Source organism: Aptenodytes patagonicus, chromosome 6, assembly GCF_965638725.1.
Source record: "Aptenodytes patagonicus chromosome 6, bAptPat1.pri.cur, whole genome shotgun sequence".
NCBI lineage: Eukaryota > Metazoa > Chordata > Aves > Sphenisciformes > Spheniscidae > Aptenodytes > Aptenodytes patagonicus.
Window position 1 is genome coordinate 22,072,425 of NC_134954.1, and position 25,663 is coordinate 22,098,087.

The 25,663-nt window shown below is 49.3% G+C and overlaps 1 protein-coding gene across 2 annotated transcripts in view; it reads right to left on the minus strand.

Moving 5' to 3' along the window:
- Positions 1-25,663, minus strand: part of SCHIP1 (schwannomin interacting protein 1) — a 194,944-nt gene that overhangs the window by 21,228 nt on the left and 148,053 nt on the right. Inside the window, exon 5 of one of the 2 annotated variants that reach the window (XM_076341450.1) lies at positions 21,724-22,245. In XM_076341450.1, coding sequence (XP_076197565.1) covers positions 21,724-22,245 — 522 coding nt within the window. Of the gene's footprint in view, positions 1-170; positions 261-21,723; positions 22,246-25,663 lie in introns of those variants that run through there. The other variant, XM_076341452.1, reaches the window with a different exon arrangement.

The following is a 25,663-nucleotide window of genomic DNA, read 5'->3' on the forward strand; positions in this document are numbered from 1 at the left end:
GCAGGCAGACCGCTTCTCCCCACCACGGCTGCTCTGAACCCGCTGCGTTGCGAGCCCCGGGATGCCTCGGGGGCAGGAGCCCCCGGCTTAAGCCCGAGCAGGCGGACCCGGGCTGCCCGCACTCCCCCGAGCAGCTCGGAGCGGGGGGCCAGGCCGCGCTCGCCCCTTACCTGGTAGGAGCAGTTCTCCTGGTGTACCATCTCCGTGCATCATCCGCCGCTGCCGCCCAGCCGGCAGCGCTCGCAGCCGCCGCGCCGCCCCGCGGGGTCTCCGGCCCCGGCGGGGGAGGAGGAGGATGGGGAAAGGGAGGAGGAGGATGGGAAGGAGGAGGATGGGAGCCCGCGCCAGCCGCCCGCCGGTAAGATGGATGCTGCTGCGCTGCTCCGCCTGCGCAGCGGCGGCCCCGGCGGAGCACGGCGCGGGGGGGCCGGTCCCGCCCCCGGCTGCACTGGCGGCACAAAGAGGGGAGGGGGGGGGGGCTCCGCGCAGGGGCTGGTGCCAGCCGCGCTCCCCCGCGGGGAAGGGGGGGAAAACAAATACTCGTCCCAGGTCGGGGCTGTCCCCCCCAGACACTGCGCTATGGCTGGGAAGTTCCCCCCCAGCCCCGGGGCGATGCTGCGGCAGGCAGAGGCAGCTGCAGCCGCAGTTCCAGCCGCCCCCCCGCCTCCGTCTGCGGCAGCGCCCGGCCCGGCTGCCGGAACGGCGCCGCTCCGCAGCTGAACCGGCTCCGGCGCGGTGATGGATCGCGGCTCCAAGGAACGCGGCCTCCCCGAAACGCTGAGAGACACCGTGCCGTTAAATAAGAGCTGAAAAATACCTTTCTTTTACCCTCTGCCGCAGAAATACAGCACAATCTTTTCTGGAAAGCACTCTGCCCTACATTTCCAGCTAATTATACCTCCACCCTGCAGTGAGGGTGAACGCAGAGCCCTCCGCCATAGCACCCGCTTGGGCACTCCAACCACAGGTGCGACCTTGGTTTTGGACACGGAAATGCCACGCAGGGGCAGGAGGGAGGCAAGGCTTGCACTTGCCCCAACGCCCTTCTCCCACCACAACGGGCCCTTCTCTGATCAAATTTCTCCAAAGAAAAGGCCTGTGAAGATGAAGCAAATACTCAGTGCTGGCTCTGCAGAGGCTTTCTGCAGGACGATGGCTGGGTGGGCTGAGCCGGCGCCTGCAGCCCGGGGACACCGAAGGCCCCATATCCCGGGGCTGGGAAGCCCCTCTGCAGCACCCCTGTCATTACACACCCAGCAGGAATTCACTGCCATTTGCAGAATACTCCATTGCTACCCCAAAATAGCATTGTGAGATTATCAAACTTTACTGTTTGCAAGCTCAGGCCTCCAGCCTGTGGATAGTTTATGGTTCTCTGCATTTGCAACCTGCTGAGCGCTGTGTTCTCAGTTAGCTCAAGTTAGCTCAGTTCGACTTTACCACTTATTTTCCAGGGGGTAACACATACCCCAATAGCCTCATTCGCAAGAGTTTGGGGTCAGGCCAGCCCCAGCTGCAGCTGGCTGTGAGGACGCAGCAAGTCTTGCGTTCAAGCCCTATTTTTGGCTGGAAATCGCCCATCCGAGGGGCACCAAAACACCCAGAGAGCGATGGCGGTGCTGCGGGCTGGGCTCGCACCATGCCCTGGGCACTCTTATCCAGGCAGGCAATAGCGCTTTCACTTGCAACTAATAGAAACTCCATGCCTCGCTTTCCTTCGTTCATCAAATAGGGCTTTATTCTGCTCCTAGTCACAGCCAGCTGTGGCTATGTTCAGAAATGCACATGACTGTGAAACCCAGAAACACTTGCTCACAGGGTGTCTCAGATTTGATTCCCTGCACCACATGTGCCTCTAGAAAAAAAGGCCTTTGTAGGATCATCTCTCTGCCCCAGCTTTCCCAGCTTCTCACCCGTGCAAACAGCCCAGAGCAGCCGCGGGTGGATGGAGAGTCCCTTGAGTCCCCATGCAGCTGGGTGGCACGGATGGAGAGAAACCCCCAGGTCTGCCTCAGCTCCAACTCTCCTCCCCGATGCCCTCTCCCCTACAGGAGTAGAGCTTTAAAAAAAATAGAGCTTTCACTTAAAAAGAAAAAAACCCCTATATTCTGCATAAGTTTTTAAGAAAGGATGAAGTCATGCCTGTTTTTTACTGGATCTGCAAAGAATCCCATTCAACTAGGCAGCTATTTTCAAACATCAAAATAAAAAATCCCCACTTTTCAATATACTGCATAGATCTTGGGCTTGCTTCGGAAAAATATCTGTGGCAAGCTAAAAGTAGCTCCACGTATTACATAATCTCTAATGCCATTTATTATGTACATCACAAGGAAAACTCCCGAAATTACCCCCCACTTCCCACATGTGGGTCTATCTATAACGGCAGTGACTCAGAGCCGTTCCGTGTGCAGCAGATCCCTGGCAGGGACTGCACCAACCTCCCTTCACCCAGGTCTGGTGCGGCACGGGGCGAACCCCCCTCAACCTATTTAACAGATTATTCCTTTTGCAAAATGACCTGAGAGGGAGCTACGTTCAGCTTAGCATATCACCTGCTGCAGAAAAGCCACCCGTTTGCAGCAAGGCTCTTCCCTCCAGGGCAGGGAGCCCCGCACGAGCCTGTGATGCAGGCAGAAAGGGCCAGGCATCGTCCTCAACCTCTTGGATTTGCTCCTCTGTTCTGTATCCATTTGCAATTACCTGTTCAGAAATGAGGCGGGCAGGCAGGTAGGTAATAATTAAAGCAATGAGTGATTAAATTGAGTGAAAGGCTTCTGGCAGTTGTCCAGGTGGGTCAATGGGAAACAATGCTCCTGGATCAAGGCAGTGAACAAGCGCTGCTGCTCTCAGCAGAGGCACAACCCGGTGGGAAGCCCCAGGAAACCCCTCAGGATCCCCAACAGCCCCTCTCAGGTGGGAAGAGAAACCCGGGGGATACCTGCACTGCCTCCTTTTGCCTTTCTTATCGAGGCATCCTCTAGCTTAGGGCGTCTTATACCACTTATGAGATGACTGAAGTTTTCCTGAAGCTTTCCCCCAAACCAGCTCCAAACTAGAAATGTGTAGTTCAGAAAGCCCTGGAGAATATCTCCAGGGGGTCCAACACCAAGCTGGGGACACCCGCACGAAACACTTCCCTTCAAAACCCCCCTTCCAGGTCTCCTCTAGAGGGTCTGGGAAGATGCTGCTTAGGGGCAGGGTCAGTCTTGGCTGAGCAGTCCCCCCAGCCCGGACCTGTGCTGCGGTTAAGGTGGGCCACCAGGAATGGACCAGGCCTGATGCCCTGGATGCTTGCAGGGCTTTAGGGGTAAGGACACAAAAAATTCAATCCCATGGTGCAGGGAGCAGCATCCCTCCACTTACGCCCCGCGGACACGCCACCAGGGCAGCTGCCCCGCAGAGAAAGAAGACGCAACTTTATCAGACACACTCAAATTTTTGTAGTGAAACAACAGGATTTCATTAATTATCCATCTACAGAAGGAGAAAACACCTGGTATCCCCAATTCTGGGGGAAAATATATAATTTCTGGTTCTGTATTTGGAGCACAAGGTGGCAAACGCAGGCAGCGCCGTTCCTCCAGGCAGGCCGGCCCTGCCTGCCCCCATTGCAGCCTTGTGCTTTCCCCGGCTGCTTCGCCTCTGCCCCCAGGCCCGAGGAAATCATTAACATGGGAGAGGGGGTAATACACAGAGGTTATCAACTCTCCCATCATAACTCCTACTTGGGGAAAACACTCCTTAAAAAAAATAAAGCTGCGCAGTAAAGCCAAACCCTCCCATTCACACTGCCTGGGAGTGGAGGGCAGCCAAGCGGGACACATTCTCGCCTCCGTGGGAGGGAAGGGAAGGAGCCCGGACGTATTACTCACATGAAAGCTACGGACAGCCCTTTTCCTTACGTGTTTGTCATTTCTCACTGTCCCACACATTTATTTTTACACACATGTGTCCCAGGCTGCGTGCCTGAACCCCACCAGCTGCAAGGACTCACACAGCCCCTCAGCCCAAAAACTATATAAGGGGAAAGCGAAGGGCAGGAGCAGCGTTCGTTCTTTCTACAAGGCAGGCTAGCGATGGGTTTCCTTAACTCCAAAGAAAACGGCAGAAACGTTTTCCTGCCCACAGTCATTCTTCAAGGGGCCTTATCAGGTTGAGCTGGGAAAGTTTTTTTTTCAGGTTGGTATTGGCCAACCCCTTTGGTTCATACGAAAAACTAGTCTAAATTAATATGCTTTTTTCTTCAAATCTCAAAATAAATATGTAGCTGGATCATGTACCAGGTAAAAATGAGGTAGGAGATGAACACCACATCACCTGGGCACAGCGGAGGGAGAGGCAGGGAGCCCACCCCAAGCAAGCCCCACCGGCCTCTCCAGGATGCTCCTGCTGACCCCGAGCCCTTGGGCTTGCCCAAGCACAGCAAGCTTGCAGGGAACCGGGAATTATATACGGCATCACAGGATTTCAGCTTTATTTGCTGATGATTTACTAGGAGTGATACACTTAGCTCCTCTTTAAGCCAAGCTAAAGCTTTTCCAGGGTTTAAATCTAGCAAGAAAAAAAAAAGATTATTTTTTAATCAGTTAATACTAGACATCTGCTTGGAAAGGGGAATATTTGTTTGGATTACATTCATATGTAATGCTTTAGAATATTACTTTTTTATTTAAGGAGGATGATGCTGAGGTGTTTTCCATCATTTTGGATGTGTAACTCTATGAGGGGATAAACCTCTGACAGTTTAAGAATCCAAACAGTACCCTTCCCTCTTCCATGCCCCTTTTACTCCCACGGAGGTTTCTGGAGTCCTTTACAAGCAGCAACTTTACAAACCCTCCTGAAGCACGGGGGGGCCAACTGATACATTTTCAGGATAAAAACTTGTGCACTGAAATGTTAGAATAAAACTCTTCTTGTTCCTCTGAGGACCAAATATGACATTACCAGGGAAATGCAGGGGAAAACCCCCACCACTCTATAGTGAGTTACTATTATTTTGGAATTCCTATGTGACCTGGGAATTAAGGAGCACCGGGAATGGTGCTCCATTGGTGCAATGGTGCACCATTGCATTTTTATTTTGATGCAGAAGTGCACATCTTGCACTTTCAACACTCTCATGCTCCATTTTTAGTGGTAAGAGATTCATCAAAAATGTCAATTTTCTACATGTCCCACAGACGGCATCCTTGCCATTACATAATCAAACCACGATTTTCTCTTCCCTCAAAACATGAACAGAAGGTTACAGTAATTTCAAACGCTTTACAGAGAATTGGAGTGAATAATTTAAGTCACCCAAGTATTAATAACTTTCTGGTGATATAAAAGTGACAAAACATACGGTAAACAACCAGACTTTTCCATGAAACCCATCTAGAAAGACTCACTGATACAGTTGCACAGGCTTAATTTTCAATTGTACAATTTATAAGTTGGATCACATGTGCTTAATAGAGAATTTACAAGCGGTCTGATGATGAGCAGGTATGATAGCCCACCAAGTATTTACTGCTAATGAATGGAGAACCATTTAATCTACCAGCTCCTAAGGAGCGTGGGGAGATAGCAACAGAAAAGCTACGGCTGCCTCCTTGCAATTTTATTTATATTCTTAAGAATAAGCTGTTCCTTTGAAATGCCATATTCACGGTATGCAAAATGCTATGGAGAACATGAGCTTTTCAGCCGGACAACGTTAACCTGTAAGTTTTTGTATTAGTGTCAATGAATTAAAATGTTACAATCCACCTTCCTCTACAGCGCTATTTCTATCCCATGTGGGAGAGGATTTGTAGCGAATTCCATCAGCTACAAACAATTTTCAGCGTTTTTGGCCTGTACACGCAGACGGTGCTGTGCAGGAGACCCGATGTTCAATGAAAGCAGAGGGGTTGGGGTTAGCTGGCATAAATCACGAGTCAGTCACAGCCTATTATTTTTACATCGCCTCAACCGAACCAAAAATCCCACCAGCTCTCCCTGCAGCCGACGTGCAAACCAGCCCCAGGGATAGCTGACCCCCAGCAGCATCCCCAGCATGCCGATGGACGAAGACGTGCCCCTGCCAGCGCTGCCTGGACCATCTGTGCCCGACCTCATCCTCCTGCCTTTGCCAAGAGCAGCCAGGCACCGGCAGCCGGGGCATCCGCGCCCGGCACGGCACACCACCAGCTGAAATACAGGGGGGACCCACTGACAGCCTGCACCCCCCAACTTCTGCTCAAAAGCCCATTTTCTGCTCCGAGCCATGCCTGGGTGAGGTGATGCTGGCACCAGCAGGAGGAACCCAGCAACTCCCAAAAACATTTGAGATCTTACATAAAAGATTCCCAAATCCGCAGCCATAGAGAATAACTCAAAATCATTAAAGCTATTTCTTCTGATGCATGAGCTCTGAGTAACATCTTCGTCAGATCTCTTCAATAACAAATTTGGTAGAGTTTTTAACGGAGCTAATAACTCAGTTACGCATTTTCAAATTCCCCTCGCTGTGCAGCACATTCAAGCTTTCTGCGTGCAGCTTGCAGGCAGGCTTTCCTATCCCTTCTCCCCCATTTATTTCTTCATTTTCATTTTTCAAATATATATTTGTTATATTTGAAAAAAAATAAAGTTGCATTGGGCCCCCATTACACCCCCTTGCATTTTAACAGCAGGCAGGGAGAGGAATTAATGTATTTTCTGACAATGAAGAGAGAAAGGAGGGAAAAAAATGGCATGAGAAGAGGGAGAAGACAGAGATTTTCCCCGAGAGGATGAAGGACAGGGTGGCCTTCAGCTTCCTCAGACTGGGGACAGCGGGAATTATGTGGAAATGTTGATGAGTTGGAAGCACGTACAGAAATCCCATGTCCCATGCTCAACACTTAGCAACTATTAAGTTACTGGTCTGGGGCCAAAAGCAAATTCTGGATGAAATATTAAGCCCTTTTAATTGTGGCAAAGTCCCTGAAACTCTAGTCCGTCCATGCAGGCAGGCAGACAGCAGTATAACCTGCATTTCAATATGGGCGATTAATTTGCCTTTAGCATGGTGCGTACCAACGGGCTGCACTGATGTTCATCCGATAACAAAAATTAGGTGCCGAGTTATCAATTATAAATTAAGCCACTAACCCCACGGGAGTCAGAGGGCAACATCTGTGGATGGGGACGGGATTATCCTGCCACTGGTCGCCTCGAGCCCGTCTATCCCTTTCCATTCCCCTCATGCTTTCTGGCAGGGAACGGCTGAGAGAGCTTATTTATGGGCTGGCTTTATTTTGCAACTCATTTTAATTGCAAAATGGATGGTAAAAGCACAGAACAGGGACTTGCAGGCTGAAGAAGTAAACAAGCCATACTACAAACTCACTCTGAAATTAAGTTTCTTTTTCAAACAGAGCCAAATACCATAAATACAAATATACTAATACAAACAGGTAACAGCAGTGCCCTTTAAATGCTTCCTCAACAAAAGCATGAGTTTACAGCGATAAACCTCCCTCTGAGTCATGGTTGGGATAAAAATAGACAGAAGGGGATTCTTCACACAGGTCTGAAGTCTGATGTCCACAACTCCAAACTTACTGACAAGCCTGGCAGAAATACACTCCTTTTTTGGGGGTCTACTTATACTATGCACACAACTCTTTTCCCAAAAATCAGTAAGCCTTCAGAGAGGTTCAAACCCCTACACTGTCGAGATCAGGGGGTTTTGGAAGGGTGCGATTACTGTGTGGGAGCAAACCAAGGTCCATGCGAGTAAAGCCTGGCTCTTGCTTTAGGTTTGTTTTACATTTTCAGCCTTTAAGAAAATGGATGCAAAGATGATTTTCTGAGTTTGACTCCCAACCCCACTGTCACTTGAGAAAGAAAAAAAAAAAAAATAATCCTCTTGTGCTGCAGCAGCCTGTAGGTCAGAAAGCTGATTACACTTAATGGACACGGCACATTTTGCAATGGATATCAGTTACAAGCTCCCAAAACAATACCATCAGCGATAAGAAACCCCATCCCTGCCTGCTCCTGACACCGCAGCCCTCCACAGGAGACTGCCAGGCTGCAAAACCAGTATTTAAAATAAGACGTGAAGTTATACCCCTCGGTAGGGCAGGCACACTGAGCATGAGGCTGGAAAGAGCTAAAAATAACAGGATAAGCAAGGGTGGATCCCAGCTGAGCCTTATTAGTCATGGAGCAAGGGAGCCGTGTGGGGCTGCTGCCTGGTGGCAGAGCAGCACCATATAAGAGCAAAAGAACGACTCTTGTCTCTTAAATCAGATTTTTCCCCTCTCCTGTTCTGCCTCAGGCACTCTTTTCCTCCGAGCAGAGCTGCTCTGGCAGCCTCCAGCTTCTACTAATAATACAGTGTATTGTTTTCTGCGAGTCTTTAAACAGAATAAAGATCACGGGTGATTCATTTTAGGGTGTCTGCTGGAATTGGACCAATATTGACAGACAGGCATGTGAGGGGTTTATTATAGGTTTTTTTACTTACACCATCTTTGTGTCAAAATTAAGCCTTTGAGCTGAGTGACGATTGAGTCACTGATGGCAGGAGCACTCCAGCGCTTGCTCCTGGAGGATTAATTTGGATGATCAGAAAGGGTAAGGTGCAACATGCAGTGTTTTATCTTGGGATGAAGGCACGGAACAACAGAGGGATCAATAACCAAACACAGCTTAGTCTGGTAGGAACCCCATCCAAGGCTGCTCCAGCAGCACTCGGCCACACCAGCCTCACCAGTCCCATTCTCCCCATCTTCTCCCTTGGTGCTAATTGTAATCACAGCATCACACCAGTTCTGCCATGCTCCACCCAGCCAGCACCAAAAAAAACAGGTCTGTCGCCTTGCCAAGGGGATACAAGTGACACCGTCCAATCCTTTAGCCCAGCAGATACTGGGCTGGAGGCTGGTGGATGCTGAAGGTACGTCTCAGGGCCACCTCATCCAAAGTCACGCCTTTGTGCAGCTTGTCCGCCTGGACACCCCAGCTCAGCAAAGCAACTGCCTGCAGCTTTCCAGCACCTCAAACGTGAAAATCCCTGGGAGTGCTCAAAATACCTGGGAGCAGGAGCAGGGACCAGCATGTCATCCCTGCACAGCGGGGCTGCATTTGCACACACTGGCTCCTTGTTCCCGAGGCCAAAATGCAGAGAATTACCATTTGTTCTCATGATAAGGACTGTCTTCTGAGCTTCTCTAAGCATCACATTCATCTGAAACAGCATTCATCTCTCCAAGTCCAGCAGAACTAAGGCACACACAATGCATTCAGGCTCCACATACTATTCCAATATAATTTTCAAGTTTAAACAGAATAATGATAATTAAGCAGTGAAATAAGGCTTTAGTACTTCAACACTCATGAAGACAAACAAGAAGTCAAATATAACGAAGAAAAGAGAGCAGTGCTGCAAATAAAACCCCTGCCTTGGCCCGATTTCAGCCCTTGCAGCTGGCCAGGGGAATCGGGGTACTCACCCCATCCCATGCCCTACCATGGCCTCTACATTTAATGTTATATTTGACTTCTGCATTTAATGTCAGGGACATTAAATCCACCATTACACCTCTGCATCACTGGGGTAGGCTGAGGTGGCTCTAGGACTAAGCCCTACCTTTTGCAAACAAGCCCAGTGATGTATTTGCAAAGTTTCAGGAACTCCCCAGCAATCAGGTATCGGCATAACCTCTTGATATGCCATTAAGCAGAAGCTGTTTCTGGGCATCAGACTCCCTCTACAGAGAAATTACAGTTTGTATTTTTGGATTTTACCAAACTATCAGTGCAAGAGGAGCTGGTGAAAAGCTGCTCGCAGAAAGAAAACGCTCAGAGAAGGTGTTTGCTTTCTACTGCACAGCTTCTCTCTCCATCACCTCTGCTGGGAGCTGCGAGCCCAGAGCAGAAGGATAATAAATGGCATTTTAACATGAAAGTAGTGCAACAGCCAGGCAGGAGCCCTGGTTTGTAAACCAAGGAATCGTGGTCACCCCTTCACCGGCACCTCCACACCAAGGAGCATCTCTGCAGAAAGCAGCCTGCACACCTGCATGGCCTCCCCACACCCCTGCACCTTCCCCTGGGCTGGCTGTGGTTCTCCTCTCAATCAGTTCTCTACTAAGTGTAGGTAAAATGTCTTTTGGCCCAAAGAGCTGCTGCTGGAGGTCAGAGAAAGCTGCATGGTCTGGCTTCACTCTTCATGGTGGTCGGCTGCTCCAGAGAGGTTGGCTTTGGCACCTGACAGGTCGCTGTTTGCTCAGAGCCACTGATCACCAACCCGGAGAGAGCAAAGCAAAGCTCTTCATAATAAATGCAATTATTTGGCATTTCATTTGTCCTTGCTTGGGGCTATGTTTCTGCATGTCACGCATGGGCTGTCGAAAGTCATCCAGGGTGGCACGGGCTGTGCTGGAGCTTGCATTGACACCCCATCTAGTGAGCAGAGCCTAGGTCTGGCCTGAAGCCCCTGGCACAGCTCGATTTTCAGAGGACAAGGGAGAAAGGGAATGAGGGATACCAAATACCTGAGCTGTGGGAGGAAAAAGAGACATTGATGAGAATGCTAGCTGCTACAACAAAGCAATTACAGCTTAAAGTTAGAAAATAAATTACCCCGGCTCTCAGGGCGCTGCTTTGGGGAGCAGAGGAGTGCTTTGCTTTGCCACAGTGGGTATTACTCCAAGGAATACTTATCGCCAACCTGGAAACAGCAGCAGCATGTCCAAGGCACAGAGATATTTTGGTGGCCTTCACTGTGGAAAGTTTATTTTACCAGAAGCTGTTATTTCTCCACAGACATGTGCTATGTTACATGTTTACTAGTTTTCCTCCAAATACATTACTTTAACAAGCAAAAAAACCTTTTCATAAAGCTACAGTTACTACATCAAGCTAGTTGGCACTTTCATCTCTGGGATGAAATGCTGTCCCTTTGGGATCAAGGCAGGGACATCTGCAGGGTCAGATCCAGACCTCAAACTACTCCAGCCTTGATTCCAGTTTTGTTTGGTCCAGTGCAAAACACAAAAATAAGAGTAATTAACAGGCATACCTTAAGCAGTGTGTTATATTCTACAGGCAACACTGGCTGCAAGCTCCAGCCTCGTTAGTGTGTGGCTTCCTAAAGGCTCAGCCCTGCCTGGCTGCTGAAGCCCTCAGAAGAGTTTTTAGACGCTGCAGAAGCTCTCCAGCACCTATTATTAGTATCAGCAATTTCAATGATATTAACCTTCAGCTAGTGCTACGTCCAAATAATTTCATTAGTATGAAAGTGTGCAGATAACAAGGTAGGAGGGACTGCAAACAAAGTGCCGGAGCGGATGGGAGTTCAGAGCCATCCTGAAACAGCAGCGCAGCTCCCTAGGGATAACACAGCTTTCAACTTCGTGTCGGACTGAGCCATGCAGAGGGCTGGGATGGGGAACGGCCCAGGACCAGCACCACAAAAATTCATCTTGCATGTTTACATCAAGCAAAATAGATATATTTATATGGTCTATACGGACAGACGGTACTATCTGTAAAACGTGGGAAACCCTCATCCACAAGTCTTAAGGACAGCCTGGACTGATATTTCTTGGGAAACAGGTATAGTTCATCCAGCCTTTGTGCAGGGGGGAGGACTGGATAAGCCCCTGAGCAACTTTCATGTGCAAATAAATATTATTAAGGTATGGAAATATTAGCCATTTTGGTCATTTCAGGATGTATTTTGAAAGACTTCCACGAGAAGAGGGGGACAAGGCTGTACAGAGGTCTCATTTGCAGGCGCATGCCCTGATTTTCACGTACTTTGCCCGTCCCAGAATCAGACAACTGGAAAAGGTCCCGGAGATGTTTTTTTAAGGCTACAGGATGTTTCCCTGCTGCTCCCAACAGCTCCCAGGTCAGCCTACAGATGTAACAAGCTGGGAGTCTTCCTCCTAAGAAAAGGCCTCTTTCATCTTTGCAAGGCACAGCTAGAAGCTGGCTTTACGATTTTCAACCTGAGAAATGATAAATGAGAAAGCAGAAGAAAGAAAAGGCCAGCTAGATTGTGCCAGGATATATGCTAAGCTATTGGATATTATGCATTAATGCAAATGTGCAGCACAGAGAATTCAGTAAGGAAAAATGATTCACAGATTAATTTTTTTTTTTTTTTTTAACTACTAAGAGCAGTTCATCATCAACCTCCTATCAGGCAAAGGAGACAGAGAAGAGGGGTGGCCACACATGACTCAGGTACAGAATTCTGATATTTCCCCAAGTCCCTCTTTAATAAATTCAATATAGGAATTACATTAAATAAAAAGTTTAGACTAAATTTTTAATAACTCACTAAAAGCATTTCAATTCCCTACGGACCGTACATACTAGCAGCTTTTGTATGCATAAAGAATTAAGCACTTTAATATAGTTCTCTGTTTTTAGCATTGCCATCTACCATCTGAGAGAGGATTAAATCTCAGCCCGGCACTTCCCTTTCCTCCCCAACCCCTCTGAATTGCAGCTATTTCCTCCAGCCCAGCTGAATGCTCGGATTTCATTTTAACAAAGCACGGATGAGCTGAAATAAATGGCCTTAGCGCGATTTTCTCATTTAAAGGAGATCTATAGATCACTGAGCAGGAAACCCAGATTGGTGATATAAATAAGATCTACCACTTCTGTGACGCAAATGACTCCATAGGCATGACAGGGAAAGACAAAGTGCCCCAAAATGATACAAGTACTTGAAAAAGCTGGAAACCCTTGAGGAGAAGAGCGATTATGTAGCACCTCACGTCTAAGGCAACAACTGCAGATAATTGCAAGAGGGAAACTCATTTTCCACTGAAGCCATAAGTGCTTTGCTTACAGAAGCAGGATTGATTTCAGATCTAGGTTAGCGCACGAGCTGGAAGAAATATTTTCCAATCTTTTTAGTTATAGCTAAGGAAACTTCTCACGCAAAAGCAGACTTATTTGCAGATTTAACAGCCAAAATAGACCAAACCCCGCTGCTGGAGAAGTCGCAGCCGCTCCTCAGCAGTGTTATTCTGCCCTGCACCTGCGATGCTCGGCTGGGGGATGCCTTTCGGGGGGAGCAGCCCATCGCCACAGCAACTCACGGTCCAAGGTGGCCAGCCTTGGAAAATACTGAACCGATCAGATGATGTGATTATTTTAAACAGTTATGTGTTTTAGAAAATAAATACCTATACTGAGACATTGGGAAAAACTGGGCAATCAGACTTCCTTCCAGTGGTGATTATACCTAACTTTTGTTAACTTAACTCGGGAATTTTATACACCCTCACATCAGGCTTTCCCCTCAAAAAGTATCATAAAAGTCCATTTTTCCCACCAAATATGAAATGGTGCTCCCTGTAAACCTCCTTTGGGTTGCACCGCCACATCCTGGCCATGCTGTAAGTACAGTAATTTGCACAGCTAAGTGTATAAGCTTATTTGTTAAAATAGTTACCAAACTGAAGTCTCCTGTCATAAGAACGTAAGTTTTTTTTTCACTAGGGGAAGCTGTACCATGTCCAAACACAAACTGGTTTGGAGTTCAGAAAACTTATTTTACCTTCTTAAAGGCAGCTTAGCCAAAATATTGGTAAATGGTTTATTTCACATATAAGCATTTACAAACTAGATCACACAGTGCAGGGAAGCTCACTTTGGCTTTCTATTTATCCTTTGCTTTCTTAAGACGAGAGAGTAAATCTCAAGTATGCCTTGCAAACCCACCTTGGGTTTTGCATGTTTATGCAGAGATAAATACCGAGCTGCCCACCCATGCACTGGCACAGTGAATAAATAGCATGAGAGTGTGCCATGGCGCTGCCTGCCCATCACAGTGATGCATCGCGCTGCCCTTCCAGCCCTGCCTGCACACGGGCAGTGCACAGTCACTCCTATTGCTCCCTGTCCTACAGGCACAGAAAGTCAAGGTGGTCCTTCCCCCGATCACGAAAGTTATGCTGGAGAACAGGACGCCTGTTTTCACTACGGGAGGAGATGCAGCAGTGTCAGAAATGCACAAGGAGCAGAGGACTGGGCTCTGGTGCAGACAGCAAGCAGACAAGCTTCAGGCAGCATCTCTGCTCTGAGGCAACTCATAACAATGTTACATGAACAATACCGAGGAGTTATTTAAAGCACACCATGAAGCAGTATGCATTGGTTTTGCCTGGAAAATCTCTGTCTAGATGCTGTTTACAATACCAGGTTATCGCAGGAGGATTGCTTGGCTCAGGCGCTCCAAGCCCACCTGTCTCTGCAGAAGATGCAGACCTGGCTTTACGCCACTGACATTAACTTTACTGATTTTTTTGTTGTTAGAAGTAGGAGAAATGGTGCCCTGAATGCAGCCAGAACCCAGTGCTTTCTTTCCAGTTTCTACACAAACTTTAAAAAATAACCAAGTATCGCACTTGGTTTTCCAACCAGCAGCCAGTTAATGCAAAACTGCCTTAAATCCAGGCAGAGAGATATAAGGATATAAATCACAACAATCCTTGCTGTCCATATCACTGCTAAGCCAATTCTGCTGTTAATATAAACACACTTGGTAAGGGTTTGGGGGTATTTGAAGTATTATTTAAAATAATTAAATAGGGAGTTTCAGCAGACGTGCCTGAGGTCCCTGTGCAACAACCGTGACCATTAGCTTTGGAGTCGAGAATGGTCCTGCCCTACAGATGCAGGATCACAAAAAGGGCAGAGACTTCTCCTTGACAGACTCGGGACCACTTGCCTGCCCGCCTGCCACGTGGGGGCCGATGCCGGCGGGGCAGGAGGGGCTGTTCCGTGCTTAGCAAATCACCGCTTGCCATTCCAGGTCCTCCAGCAATCTCTGCCTGGTTAGACTTCAACCCTATCGCTTTCTGCTTGCTACATTTATTTTATTACCTTTTCTATGTGCCCGTGAGAGTCTGAGGGCCTGGTGAGTTTAATACTTGTTCCTGAAAAGCTTTGTCAGCAGCAGCTCTGGCAATCACTGCTGGGATGGAGCTAGCCTGGCTTTTGAGTGCTCCTCGGTAGATCTGCAATTGGGCTTGAGTCACAGTTTCTCTTCATATGGTTTTTAAACACCCTCTGCCTATAATTTCTCTCTCCACACATACCATTATTTTCCATAGCGCCAGATGTTACAGACACCCCGTCCTACTCCACTGCCAGGCAGAGTGCAACCGCAGTAACTGCTGTCTTTCAGTAGTAAAAATAACAGGTCTTACACAGCACAGGTCGATTCTGAGAATTAAAAACCACTACCCTTGCATTTATCACACCCAATATGCAAGAAACAGATGCATAAGTACATAATTATTACCCTGTCAAATAAGTGTTCCTGCTGCCCGCTGCGATTTCAACCCGAGATACTCACTTAGGTTTAAGTGGAAATTTGAAAGTATTAGTGAAGGTGCAGCAGGGGAGGGGCACAGGGCTCCAGACTGCAGAAACCCGTGATTTCAAGACTACACCAACAAAATTTTTATCGTCTCAGAACGACATTTTGACTTGCATAAAGGCTCACTTCTCTCTTGGGAAATCCTTAGCATTTGCTACTTATGATACCCAATACCAAAAATACTCTTTTAAAATATACTTATTGGCCTTATATAGCCAGCATCACGAATAGCACTCTTCAGTATTGCATACAAGTACATTGAAGGGAGATTTACTGTTGCCTGCAACGCAATTAGCATTAGAACAATCCAACTTTCTCAGCTTTTTTCGGCTATTTCCACATCCCATATGAATCGTTCGCTTACCAATCGACTGGGAAGCACTGCCAGCTCGCTGGGGTCCATCACACAGAGGAATTCACATGATAGTAATACTCGAATAAAGGGGAATCGTTCATCAAAAAAGAATCCGTATGCTGTCACCCCATGTATTTAGCACTTTCTTTAATGAAAAGCTCTGCAGCAGCAATGGAGATAAAGTTTTTGCTCAAGATTATTAATCGTGCGCATTTTGCCTGGCCCAGTTTCAGAAGCAGCAAACATACATCTTTCCAATCTATGTAATTACCAATGCTCTTCAAGCAACAAGCACTTTAGAGTACCTATAGATGTTTTCTTAGCTTAATGACATTGCACACTTTGGCAGAATCATTAATATCTCGCCAGCCTCATCTAACCTTTGAGCTGGGTGGAAAGTGGCCAAAGTACAGTGCTGCTTTGAATCATCCACAGCAGAATACTGCAGTGAGACACCGCCCACTGCAATACATCCCTTCAGGTCCCACACATCCAGGGACACTGGCACAAAGCAAACACAAACCCCTGGTTTGACTGAAATTACAGTATTTTCCACAGCTAAAAGGTTTGTTTTTCATGTCAGCTAAGCCTTAAAACAAATGAACGGCCCTGAAGAACCTCTCTCATCACAACTTTGACTTTCTTCAGTTGCCCAATAGAGTTAAATGCTCAAATCAAATAGGTAAAAGAGCCGTCCGGTGGAGAGAGAAGGTCTTGCTGGGCCTCTATGCTGTAGGAATGACAGAAATGCATTTTCCTGCAAGCTGGAAGTTTGATTTTGAAAATCATTGTGTCAGAAGTTAATGCACCGACAGTTCTTGTCTAAGGAAAATTGCTTTCAGGCATTAAACCCCTGGCTGTTACTCCCCGCTCCCAACACTCGCAGCCAAGGTAACATGAAACATCATCTAGGGATGAAGAACCTAACACTTTAAGCAAGCTCAATCAAGCAATTATGACTTATGTTAAGTGAGAACAAACTCACTGCCAATCTTCAAGCAAATATTTGCTCCCTAAATGCTAGGGACAACACACCGAGGTAGACCAAAGCTTTGCAACATGCAACACCAAGGCTCTGTGCTTGATCCCGGCCTGTGTTCCCGACAGCTCTGCTACACCAATACTCTCATAGTGTTTTAACAAGCGCCTGTTGGGCACAGAAGCATTGCTGCTCGCTCTACTGCCCTGCTCCCTCTCACCTATGTGGTCTGTGCATTTCTCCTTCCACGATGGCTGCTCTGAACCAGCTCTCTTTTCAGAGCTGCCCTACCGCTCCATCAAAAACAGACTCCTGCCCATGGCCAATTATTAAATTATTTAAAGATTTAATCCCACACTGTAATATACACACTTTTAATTCATCTCAAATTTTCAGCAGCCATGAGAGGAGACACCAATAAAGCCACAGGCAGAAGAACCAGGTATGTACACGGTCCATGATAACTTCCATCCTACTAGCTTTTGGCATCTCCTGTGTTAGCCTTTAAAGCCTTTTGCAGAGGTTTCCATCTGTTTCTAAATGCAGACCTAAAACTTTTCCAACCTATGGACAGTGAATTTAAGACTGCCACCAACGGCTCTGGCTGTTCTTTACTGCCTTTCAGGGTCCCCCCCAAAGTGGTCTGCAGACCTCCGTGGGCAGCCGGCCACTGATCAAACACAGCTCTGAGCGAAGCAGGAACACTGTGCCCACCTCTGCTAACCCAGGACAGCCTCGAGGACCAAACGAGTCAGAAGGAAACAAATTTAACTTCCTAACACACTGTAAATGCACGAGCCCACATGCCTGAGGGTAATTTATATGTCTGGGCAGACGGTGCTGCTGTGCAATCTGTTATATGAGCTGCCAAAGGTACCAGATAACGGGCATCTATCTATCTTGACAGTGTATGTAGGAATATTTTAGTGATGAAAAGCAAAAATACAGACTCCAGCACACTCTTACCCGTACAGGAGGCTTCTGCAGAAGTCCTGGAGGCTGCAGGGATGAGCTTTTATCGCCACTGCCTGCAATAAGCCTACTTTCTGGACAGCAAAATTCATTCAGTAGTGCCATCCATCTACAGACTGCTACAAGCATCCAAGTCTCTTTATGGGGGTAAGTCAGCTGGCTGAGCCATTTCCTCTCCTGCAAGTGTTTTTTTTAATTGACTATGGAATTTGCAGATATTATTTTCAGCAAATACATCCTATTGATTGTAATTACCATCCTCAGAGATGCAATGGAAAGAATATTAAAACCATTAACGCTGATTTGGATTTTATTAGAGCCATTAGTGAAATGGCAAGCAGAGCGCCGTTGCTTCCCGAGCACCTCGACAGCTCCTAAGCACTATAAATCATCTCATGGCACATTTGTTACCACTTTGGATACAGCCAGGAGTTGAGCAAAGGGAAAAAAATGGGGGCAGCAGGCTTCCCGCAGCTGGGTGGTGAGATTGGTCCAAGCATCTTTTTGACGAACCTTCTAAGCAACAACTGCCTTCAGAAAAGATGTCATTTCTTCTCTTTGGTAGATGACCAGCAGACTCAAGGGCCATCTAACGCAACCCTTTGGGCTTGCGCATGTCAGAGCGGGCTTGCAAACAGCTTGTCTGCCCAACTGCAGCTCCAGAAACAGTCATTTGACCCTCACTTGGGGAGAAAGAAGGAAACATCCTCCATTTCTAGACATCATCTTCCCATAGGTACCTGACCCATGTGAACCATCCCAGTGCCACCAGACCGATGCGGCATTAAGGACCTGGGTGGCATTACAGCAAGCCCACATCTTGAGAACAACCTGCCCATGGACATGGCATGGCCAGGATGGACAGACCCACAGCCCAGCACCATCCAACCCGGCTGCTCCTGTGGTTCTCTCACCAGCACCATTTAATGGGGCTGCGGATGCCAAGCAGAAGTTGCCAGCCTCTTCCCGAATGCTCCTGGTAGGAGCTTCTCAGCCACCATTACCCTGTCTGCAACCCAAGGAACCAGCCTTGGCCCTCACATCTCATTTGTGTTGTGTAACTGCATCTGGAAGCTAAATAACAGCTATTCCCATGTAATTAATATTCACTTTCTCTGACCTTCCCAGTGACTTGGGGCAGATCTCTGCACGTACAGATGTGACCAAAAGTCCCTCTTCAGCTTAAATGTTTTATTTAGTCCAGCTGCAGCCCTCCTGACCCATCCTTGCGTTTCAGCCCAGATCTTCCTTGCCTAGAAAACCTCCTAAAACAATGTTAGCATTTTGTTAGAACTCTGAATTTCCTTCTCCTGTGATTCCAGCCTGACCAACATCCCTCAGCAAGGATTCAGCACAGGCAACTGCAGGCTTTCAAGGACTCAGCACAAGTCACTGCAGGCTTGTGTATCACCAGAAACTCCTGAAACTGGCTTTGGACACTGCCAGCCAGGGACAGAAGGCAGGGACGGAGCGGGCAGGGTTCCTCTCCTAGCACCCAGCACCACATCTGACCCAATGGTGAGGAGCACAGCACCAGCCGGGTAGCAAAGTTGAGGCCAGACGGAGAGCCGTGATGGCTCCATCACAGTGTGTTAGCCCCTGCCTGCCTTCTTGGAGCACGATAAAAAGCAACTAAATATAGGTACTGACAGCAGAAAGAACTCTCTATTCCTCTAATTCCATAGCAGTTGCTCAGGATTTTATTTTTCTTAATAGAACATCTATGCTGGATTTCTGATAACACAAACCAGCCCAAGAAACACTTCCACTCAAAGCAACAGCTGCTTTCACACCACATCCCTGGTGACAAGATCATTTTAGATCATACTAGCCAAGGCCTATAATACTGAAATTTCCCTTTTTCTAATATATTCTGCTAGCAGTTGGAGCAAGCTGGTCCATCTTCTCTGTAGTTGCTTCCTGGCTGGTTTCACTTCATGATTTTCGTGTTTACAAACACTTAGGCTTCCAGCAGGGCAAGGCAAGGTTTTGTTATAAATAGCAAGATACTGAACCACAGGAAAACATCAGGGGCAGGAGGAAAAAAAAAGAGAAAAAAATAAAGAGAGATACTTTTTTTCTCTTCAGTCTGGTTTTAGTGAGCCTTGAAGGTACTGAGTCCCTGCAGCTTGTGAGGCATAGGTCTGGGTGCTACAGACACAGCCCAAACCGTGCGGGAGAGGACAGCGGTACCATGGGGAGCACCACATGCCTCCTTCGAGCTGGCCAGGAGGTGAAATGCCTCTTCCTAGCAGGGTCTGGGCTGCTGCTCCTTCCCTTCGCCCCAGGTGGGAAATGGAATACCTCCTCCTCCTCCCTGTGCACCAGGGGAAGGGGAATCCTGTCATCACAGGAGCGAAGACAAGGCTGGGAAAGCAAACCAAAAGCTGCCTTGTTCAGGTGCCTCCAGGACCACTGGTTGGGCGGAGGGCTGAGGAAAGAATCTCTCCAGGGCCACATACAGTGAAAAACTCATGTCTGCATAGCGGGAAACTCCAGTTGCTTGTGAGTGTAAGAGGACTGGCAGCTCAGCCCTACTCACGAGAGATACTCTCAAGGCGCTGGGCTCCTCGATGCCCAAAGCCAGGCACCCATCATGGTTTAGACCAACTCCATGCACTGCTGAGGAGCACACAGGTGGTTGGGCTGCACAGCAAAACCTGCAAACCTCAGCAGAACAAGTCAAGGTGTCAGGCAGTCATGAAGGCCTTCTAGTGCCTTTGTGCTCACAGGAGGGAATGGAAGGATGGAGGAGGAAAATCCTTACAGAGGTGAACAGACAAAATTCCTTAGATGACACCTCACCTGGTTAAGCACATACCTGGAGGCAAAGAGTTTCCAGCACTGCCGATATTGCCAGCAGCTCAGGCAGCAGGAGTTTATCAGATAACACTGTAGAAATATGCTCCCAAACTACAAAAATGAGCTTTTTTTTTTTTTTAAGCTGAGTTTCTGCACAAATGACTGTAATTAAGGATGTTACCTGTCAGTTCCTCAGGGCACTGAGGCTACAATGTTCAGGCTTTGGAAAAAGTGTCCTGCACAGTGGGCAGCTGTCCCACTCCTCTATCAGCTTATTTATCATATCCAGGACCCACCCAGATTTCTCACCAATTAGTTGTAATTCAAGGATTTAGGGGGAAATCCCCACCTCCCTGAGACAGATGACTTCACAGGAAGTAAGGGGATGGAATGCCTTAAAAAAAAAAAAAAATCATTAAAAAAAAAAATCAAGTGTGCCAGCAGCGAGGCTGTAGGGCGTGGGTGGTGAGGCACACATCTCTCATCACATGTGTCATCACATCCGAGGGCTCCTGCAGCGGTTTCAGGAGATTTTGTAGACTCCTTTTAATTCATACATTATGGAAGAGTCTCAACCGGTGCGGTGTCACAGGCGCGTGTGCAGTGCTTGTTCAGCTAACCATCGCTGCGGTTTGCATCTCAGAAGTTACATACAATTTCTAAAACACTCTGTAAATAACACGATCACATAACAATTTATAGGGTTTTCTGTAAAAACACGTTTGGGGGTTTCATCTTGGCTGACACCAGGTTCTCATCATCCCTTATGCAAGGAGAACAGACACTAGTCTGCCACTGCCCCCAGCCAGCAGAAAGGCTGCTATTCCTCAGCCTCTCCAGCCGAAAACCACCTCTGAAGACGGCCCAGCGGTGGCGGAGGCACCTCGCTCCCCCTCAGGCACCGACACCAGCCGCTGCCCCATCCCCGCTGCCCACACCTCGGGCCGCTGCCCGAAGATGCTCCGGGGAAGTTACTTCCTCCGGCCTCCCGGGGAGGTACCGCCGCCCCAGGGTGGGGGGCACTTACACCCCCGAAGCGCGACCCCACGCCGCCCCAGCGCCACCGGCTGCCGGTCCCGGGGCAGGACATCCTCCAGCCCGGTCCCCCCCGCTCCCCGCCAAGCCCTGCTCCCCCGGCGGAGGACCCCACGGCCGCGGCCGGGCAGCGAGTCACCGCCCCGGGGCGAGCCGCGCCCGCCGCCCGCCCGCCCGCTCCTCCGCCCTCCCGGCCCGACTCACCGAGGCGGGGTTGGCCCGCTGGCCGCGCTCCTGCTCTCGGCACTGCAGCCCCGCCAGGTGCCTCTCCAGGGCCGCCCAGTCCATAGCCGGCGGCTGCGGTTCCCGCGGGGGCTGCGCTCCGCCGCTCCGCCGCGCCCGCCGCCCGCCCGGCCCCACCGCCCCGCCGCGCCGCCGCTCCTGAGGGGGCAGCGGCGGCGGGCGCTGGTGCGGCCGCGGGCGGGCGGCGGCGGGGCGGCGGGGCGCGGCGGCGGCGGGCGAGCCGCTCCGGCGGGCGGGCGCGGCGCGGCAGCGGGCATCGCCGGCGGGGCAGCGCGGCGGCTCCCGGCGCGCCGGCGGGGAGGGCAGGTAGCCCCCGTCCTCCTCCTCCTCCTCCGAGTCCTCCAGCGCCGCCAGGTCCAGGCTGCTGGGGGACGGCGAGGACTTGCCCTCCGAGCACGGCGTGGCTTTGCTGGAGTTGGACTCCGAGCTGGAGCGGCTGCTGCCGGCGTCGCTCCCTAAATCCATCCCATCCTCCCGGGAATCCTGCCGGAGAGAAGCGAGAGGCGCCGCGTCAGAGAAACCGGGACCGGCCCTGCCCGCCGGGCACGGGAACCGCCGGCCCGGGGCGGGCCGCCCGCCTCGCCGGGGCCGCCCCCGCGCACCGGAGCCGCTGCCGCCGCGGGGCGGCCCCGGGCGGGCGAGCGGGAGGCGGCGGCGGCCCCGCGCTCGCAGCGCCCCCCGCGGGCGGGAGCGGGGAGGAGCAGGGGGGCGGAGGAGGAGGGGGGCGGAGGAGGGAGGGGGCGGCGCTCCCCGCCGCCGCCGCCGCGCGGGGGAGCCGGGGCCGGGGCGGGGGAGCCGCCGCGGTGGCGCCCGGCCCCTCCGCCCCGCTGTCTGCAGGCAGGGCTGGCTGCGGGGCGGGCAGCGCCTGCCCCCGGGCAGGGCCGGGCCTCCGCCTTTCAAGAGCTGTGGGAAGCGCTGTTTTGCCGTACAAGTACAGCTCTTACGGGCAAAAAATCGTTTTGGAAAGGGGGTGGCGTGTGGCACTTTTCACCATCGCTTCTGCGTCAGGCTTAGGATGCCCGGGTTTGCGGGGAGGCTTAGTTGTTAATTACAACGCGAGTAGCATCCTCCACCACGCACCCCAAGGGACGTACGCAGGCGCACGTTACAAATTACCGCTTCTCACGCTCTCAATTTCTTTCCTTTTTTTTGTAGTAATTGAAAGTAACTAGTTAAGAGTAGCCTATAAATAACTCTGCTAAAAAAACTAATCCAGTTTAAATATTCTGGGTCACTGAAGCCAAGTTTAACGTGCAGATGTTCCCATTCCCAAACTCATTTAAAGAAGACCTTTTAACGTTGCATGGCTGAAACGGAGAGCATTAATCACACAGAAGAGCACCTTCAGCGCAGTATTTGGCAGACATGGCAGCACCCGGCTGGCCTCTGAGTCTCGGGTGGCAGATACCTACAGACCCAGCCCAGCAGATACCGCAGGGAAGAATATAGGGGATGGTAAACTTGCAGCCCTGGAGTCTGGCGGAGGGAGAGCCAGCAACTAGTCTTAATTATAATTAAATTCAAACATTTAATTGCATCAAGAGTTTATTTTTTGGCAGAAGTAGGGAAAACCATGTAAAAAACACATCCTTAAGGTTGCATGGGGTTTAAAAATGTCCCGTTGCTTAAGGTGGTGAGGGTAATGCCAAGCACCGATGCACGCGGAGCGCATACGTGGCAAAGACACCCAGTGAGTGTGTACAGGTCTGGTGTGGCAGCGCCGGGGGGACCTGTCCTCCGTGGTTCTCTGCTCCAGTGCTGCCGGTGCCCTGCCTGCACGCAGGCGGTCCAGCCTGGGTTTGTCAGTTCTTCCAAACAGGGTAACGGGAAGAGGGGAAGGAGGGAAACATCTGCTCCCATTTAACTCCCGGGACTTTTGAGCTCATTGCTATGCAGCTGTTCATCCCGAGGAGATTACAGACTGATTACTGGAGGAGCAGGGGGAGGACGTGCCTACTCTGCTGTCTTACAAGTCTTATTCAACGTTCATCTCTCTGGCAGCAGCGACTGAGTGCCACGGAGGGTCATGGTTTCAGTCCCAGGAACTCATGTCGGTACTGAAAAACCAACACCGTGAGGCAGACAGAAAAGGGATCAGCGTAACCTGTTGGGAGCCATGGCACAGACTCAGGCTGAATTGTTTTAGGTGTCATGGAGACACCCGCTTTTCTCCCATCTAACTGTGCCCCGTGGGGTGGGAGACCCTGGCTCCTAGCCATAGCTTGGGAGGGATAAAATGGGACTATGATACATGGCGAATAGTAGTACGGCTTATTTGGCCAAGATGATATTAACCTCCCTGATTAAGTGTCTCTACCAGGTGCTCTCCAGGTTACCAGCACAGATTAACCCAAGTTACTCTTACGTTAACCAAGAGCAGTCGTGTTCAAGGCTGCATCCCTCCTCCCCACGCGGTCCCTGCTTGCCTCCTGGGTTGATGGCACTTGTGGTTGGGACTCATAAAATTAGTAACTGTGCAAAATGCAGTTTTAAAAATAATTCCAGCAAATGACAGGAGGGAGCAAGAGTTGAGCCTTGATCCTGGAAATGGATTATATTGGCAAAAGTTTTTACCAGTTGCACACCTGTAAGGTTAGGAGCGGGATGGCATTTGACATACTTTGCAGGTTGTAATTCTTTATTTGAGTCTATTTTAATATCGCCACCACCCTAAGAAATGAATATCTGCTGAGCAAAGCGGAGGAGCTGCCTGATTTGTTCCAGTCTGGCAGTTGCAGGCTGCGGAAAGCTTTATTTATAGGATCTCACGGTGTGCCTGATTGATTAGGGAGATTTCTTTTCTTCAATGCGATGAGTGCATTGATAACATCTTGTGGAAGATGAGAGAGCTCCTCACCCATGTAGCACATTGAAATTCTCAGTGCAGTGCCAGTCCGTGATGCCCAGAGGAGCACGATGCGAGTGGCAGCCATCTCCCATTGCAAATTTGCCTGTTCTGGATGGAATAAAGCTGTTTCAGCCACTGTGACCATCATTCAACCCAACACAGTTGACTCAGTTGACTCCCCAGCGGTGTTTTTCCATACTGCCAGACCTTGCAAATGCCTGCCTACCACCCTGAGAGAACGTTGGCGTTCTCTCATGAGGTTAGCAAGAATACCTGTGTTTGATGGTTTTCTAAGTTTCTCTTTTTTTTTGGTACTCTTTTTTTCATTGCACACAGATGCAATCATTTTTAATCTTGTAGTAAGCCCTCTACATTTCTAATTACATATGGAGAGTATATTTCCACTTGACCCTTCACAAGAAGAAGCCAGATATTGTTATTCAAAACACATATGTAATTTCTCTCTTTTACAAGCCTACATCAAATAGGTTGCTTCTCCAACGCAATGAAAAACTTGAAATTCATATGAATTTTAAAGGGTGAAGAGTGTGAACACAAGCCCTTGTAGATGAAAGAACTTGCTTTACAGTTATTTTATTCAGTGCAAAGGAGGTTTTAATACAAACAAGGCATGTTGAGTTTATTCTGAAACAGAAATATATCATTTTTACGATATGGTACTACTTTCATTGGATGAATGCAGGGCCATTTTAAAAGCCAGTTTGCTTATTATCATAAGCTATTAAATTTATTTCATGTTACCATTTGGTACTACTCTAGCCCCATTCTAAAATGTGTTTCACATGCTTGCTCTCTCTCATGGGAAATTGCCAAAGCTTTTGGATTGGGGAAGGAGGAAGACAGCGAGGCAGGGAAGTCACAACCACCCTTAAGCTTTCTCCTCCTCCTGGCCTTCACAGACATCGTCCAAATACATAAGTACAAGAACATCTCCGTCAGCTAGGTCTTCATCTCACCTACCATTCAGCACCCTCATCTCCACCGTGAGCTCCCAAACCTAAGACAGCCCCACACAGGACATGCTGAGCGATG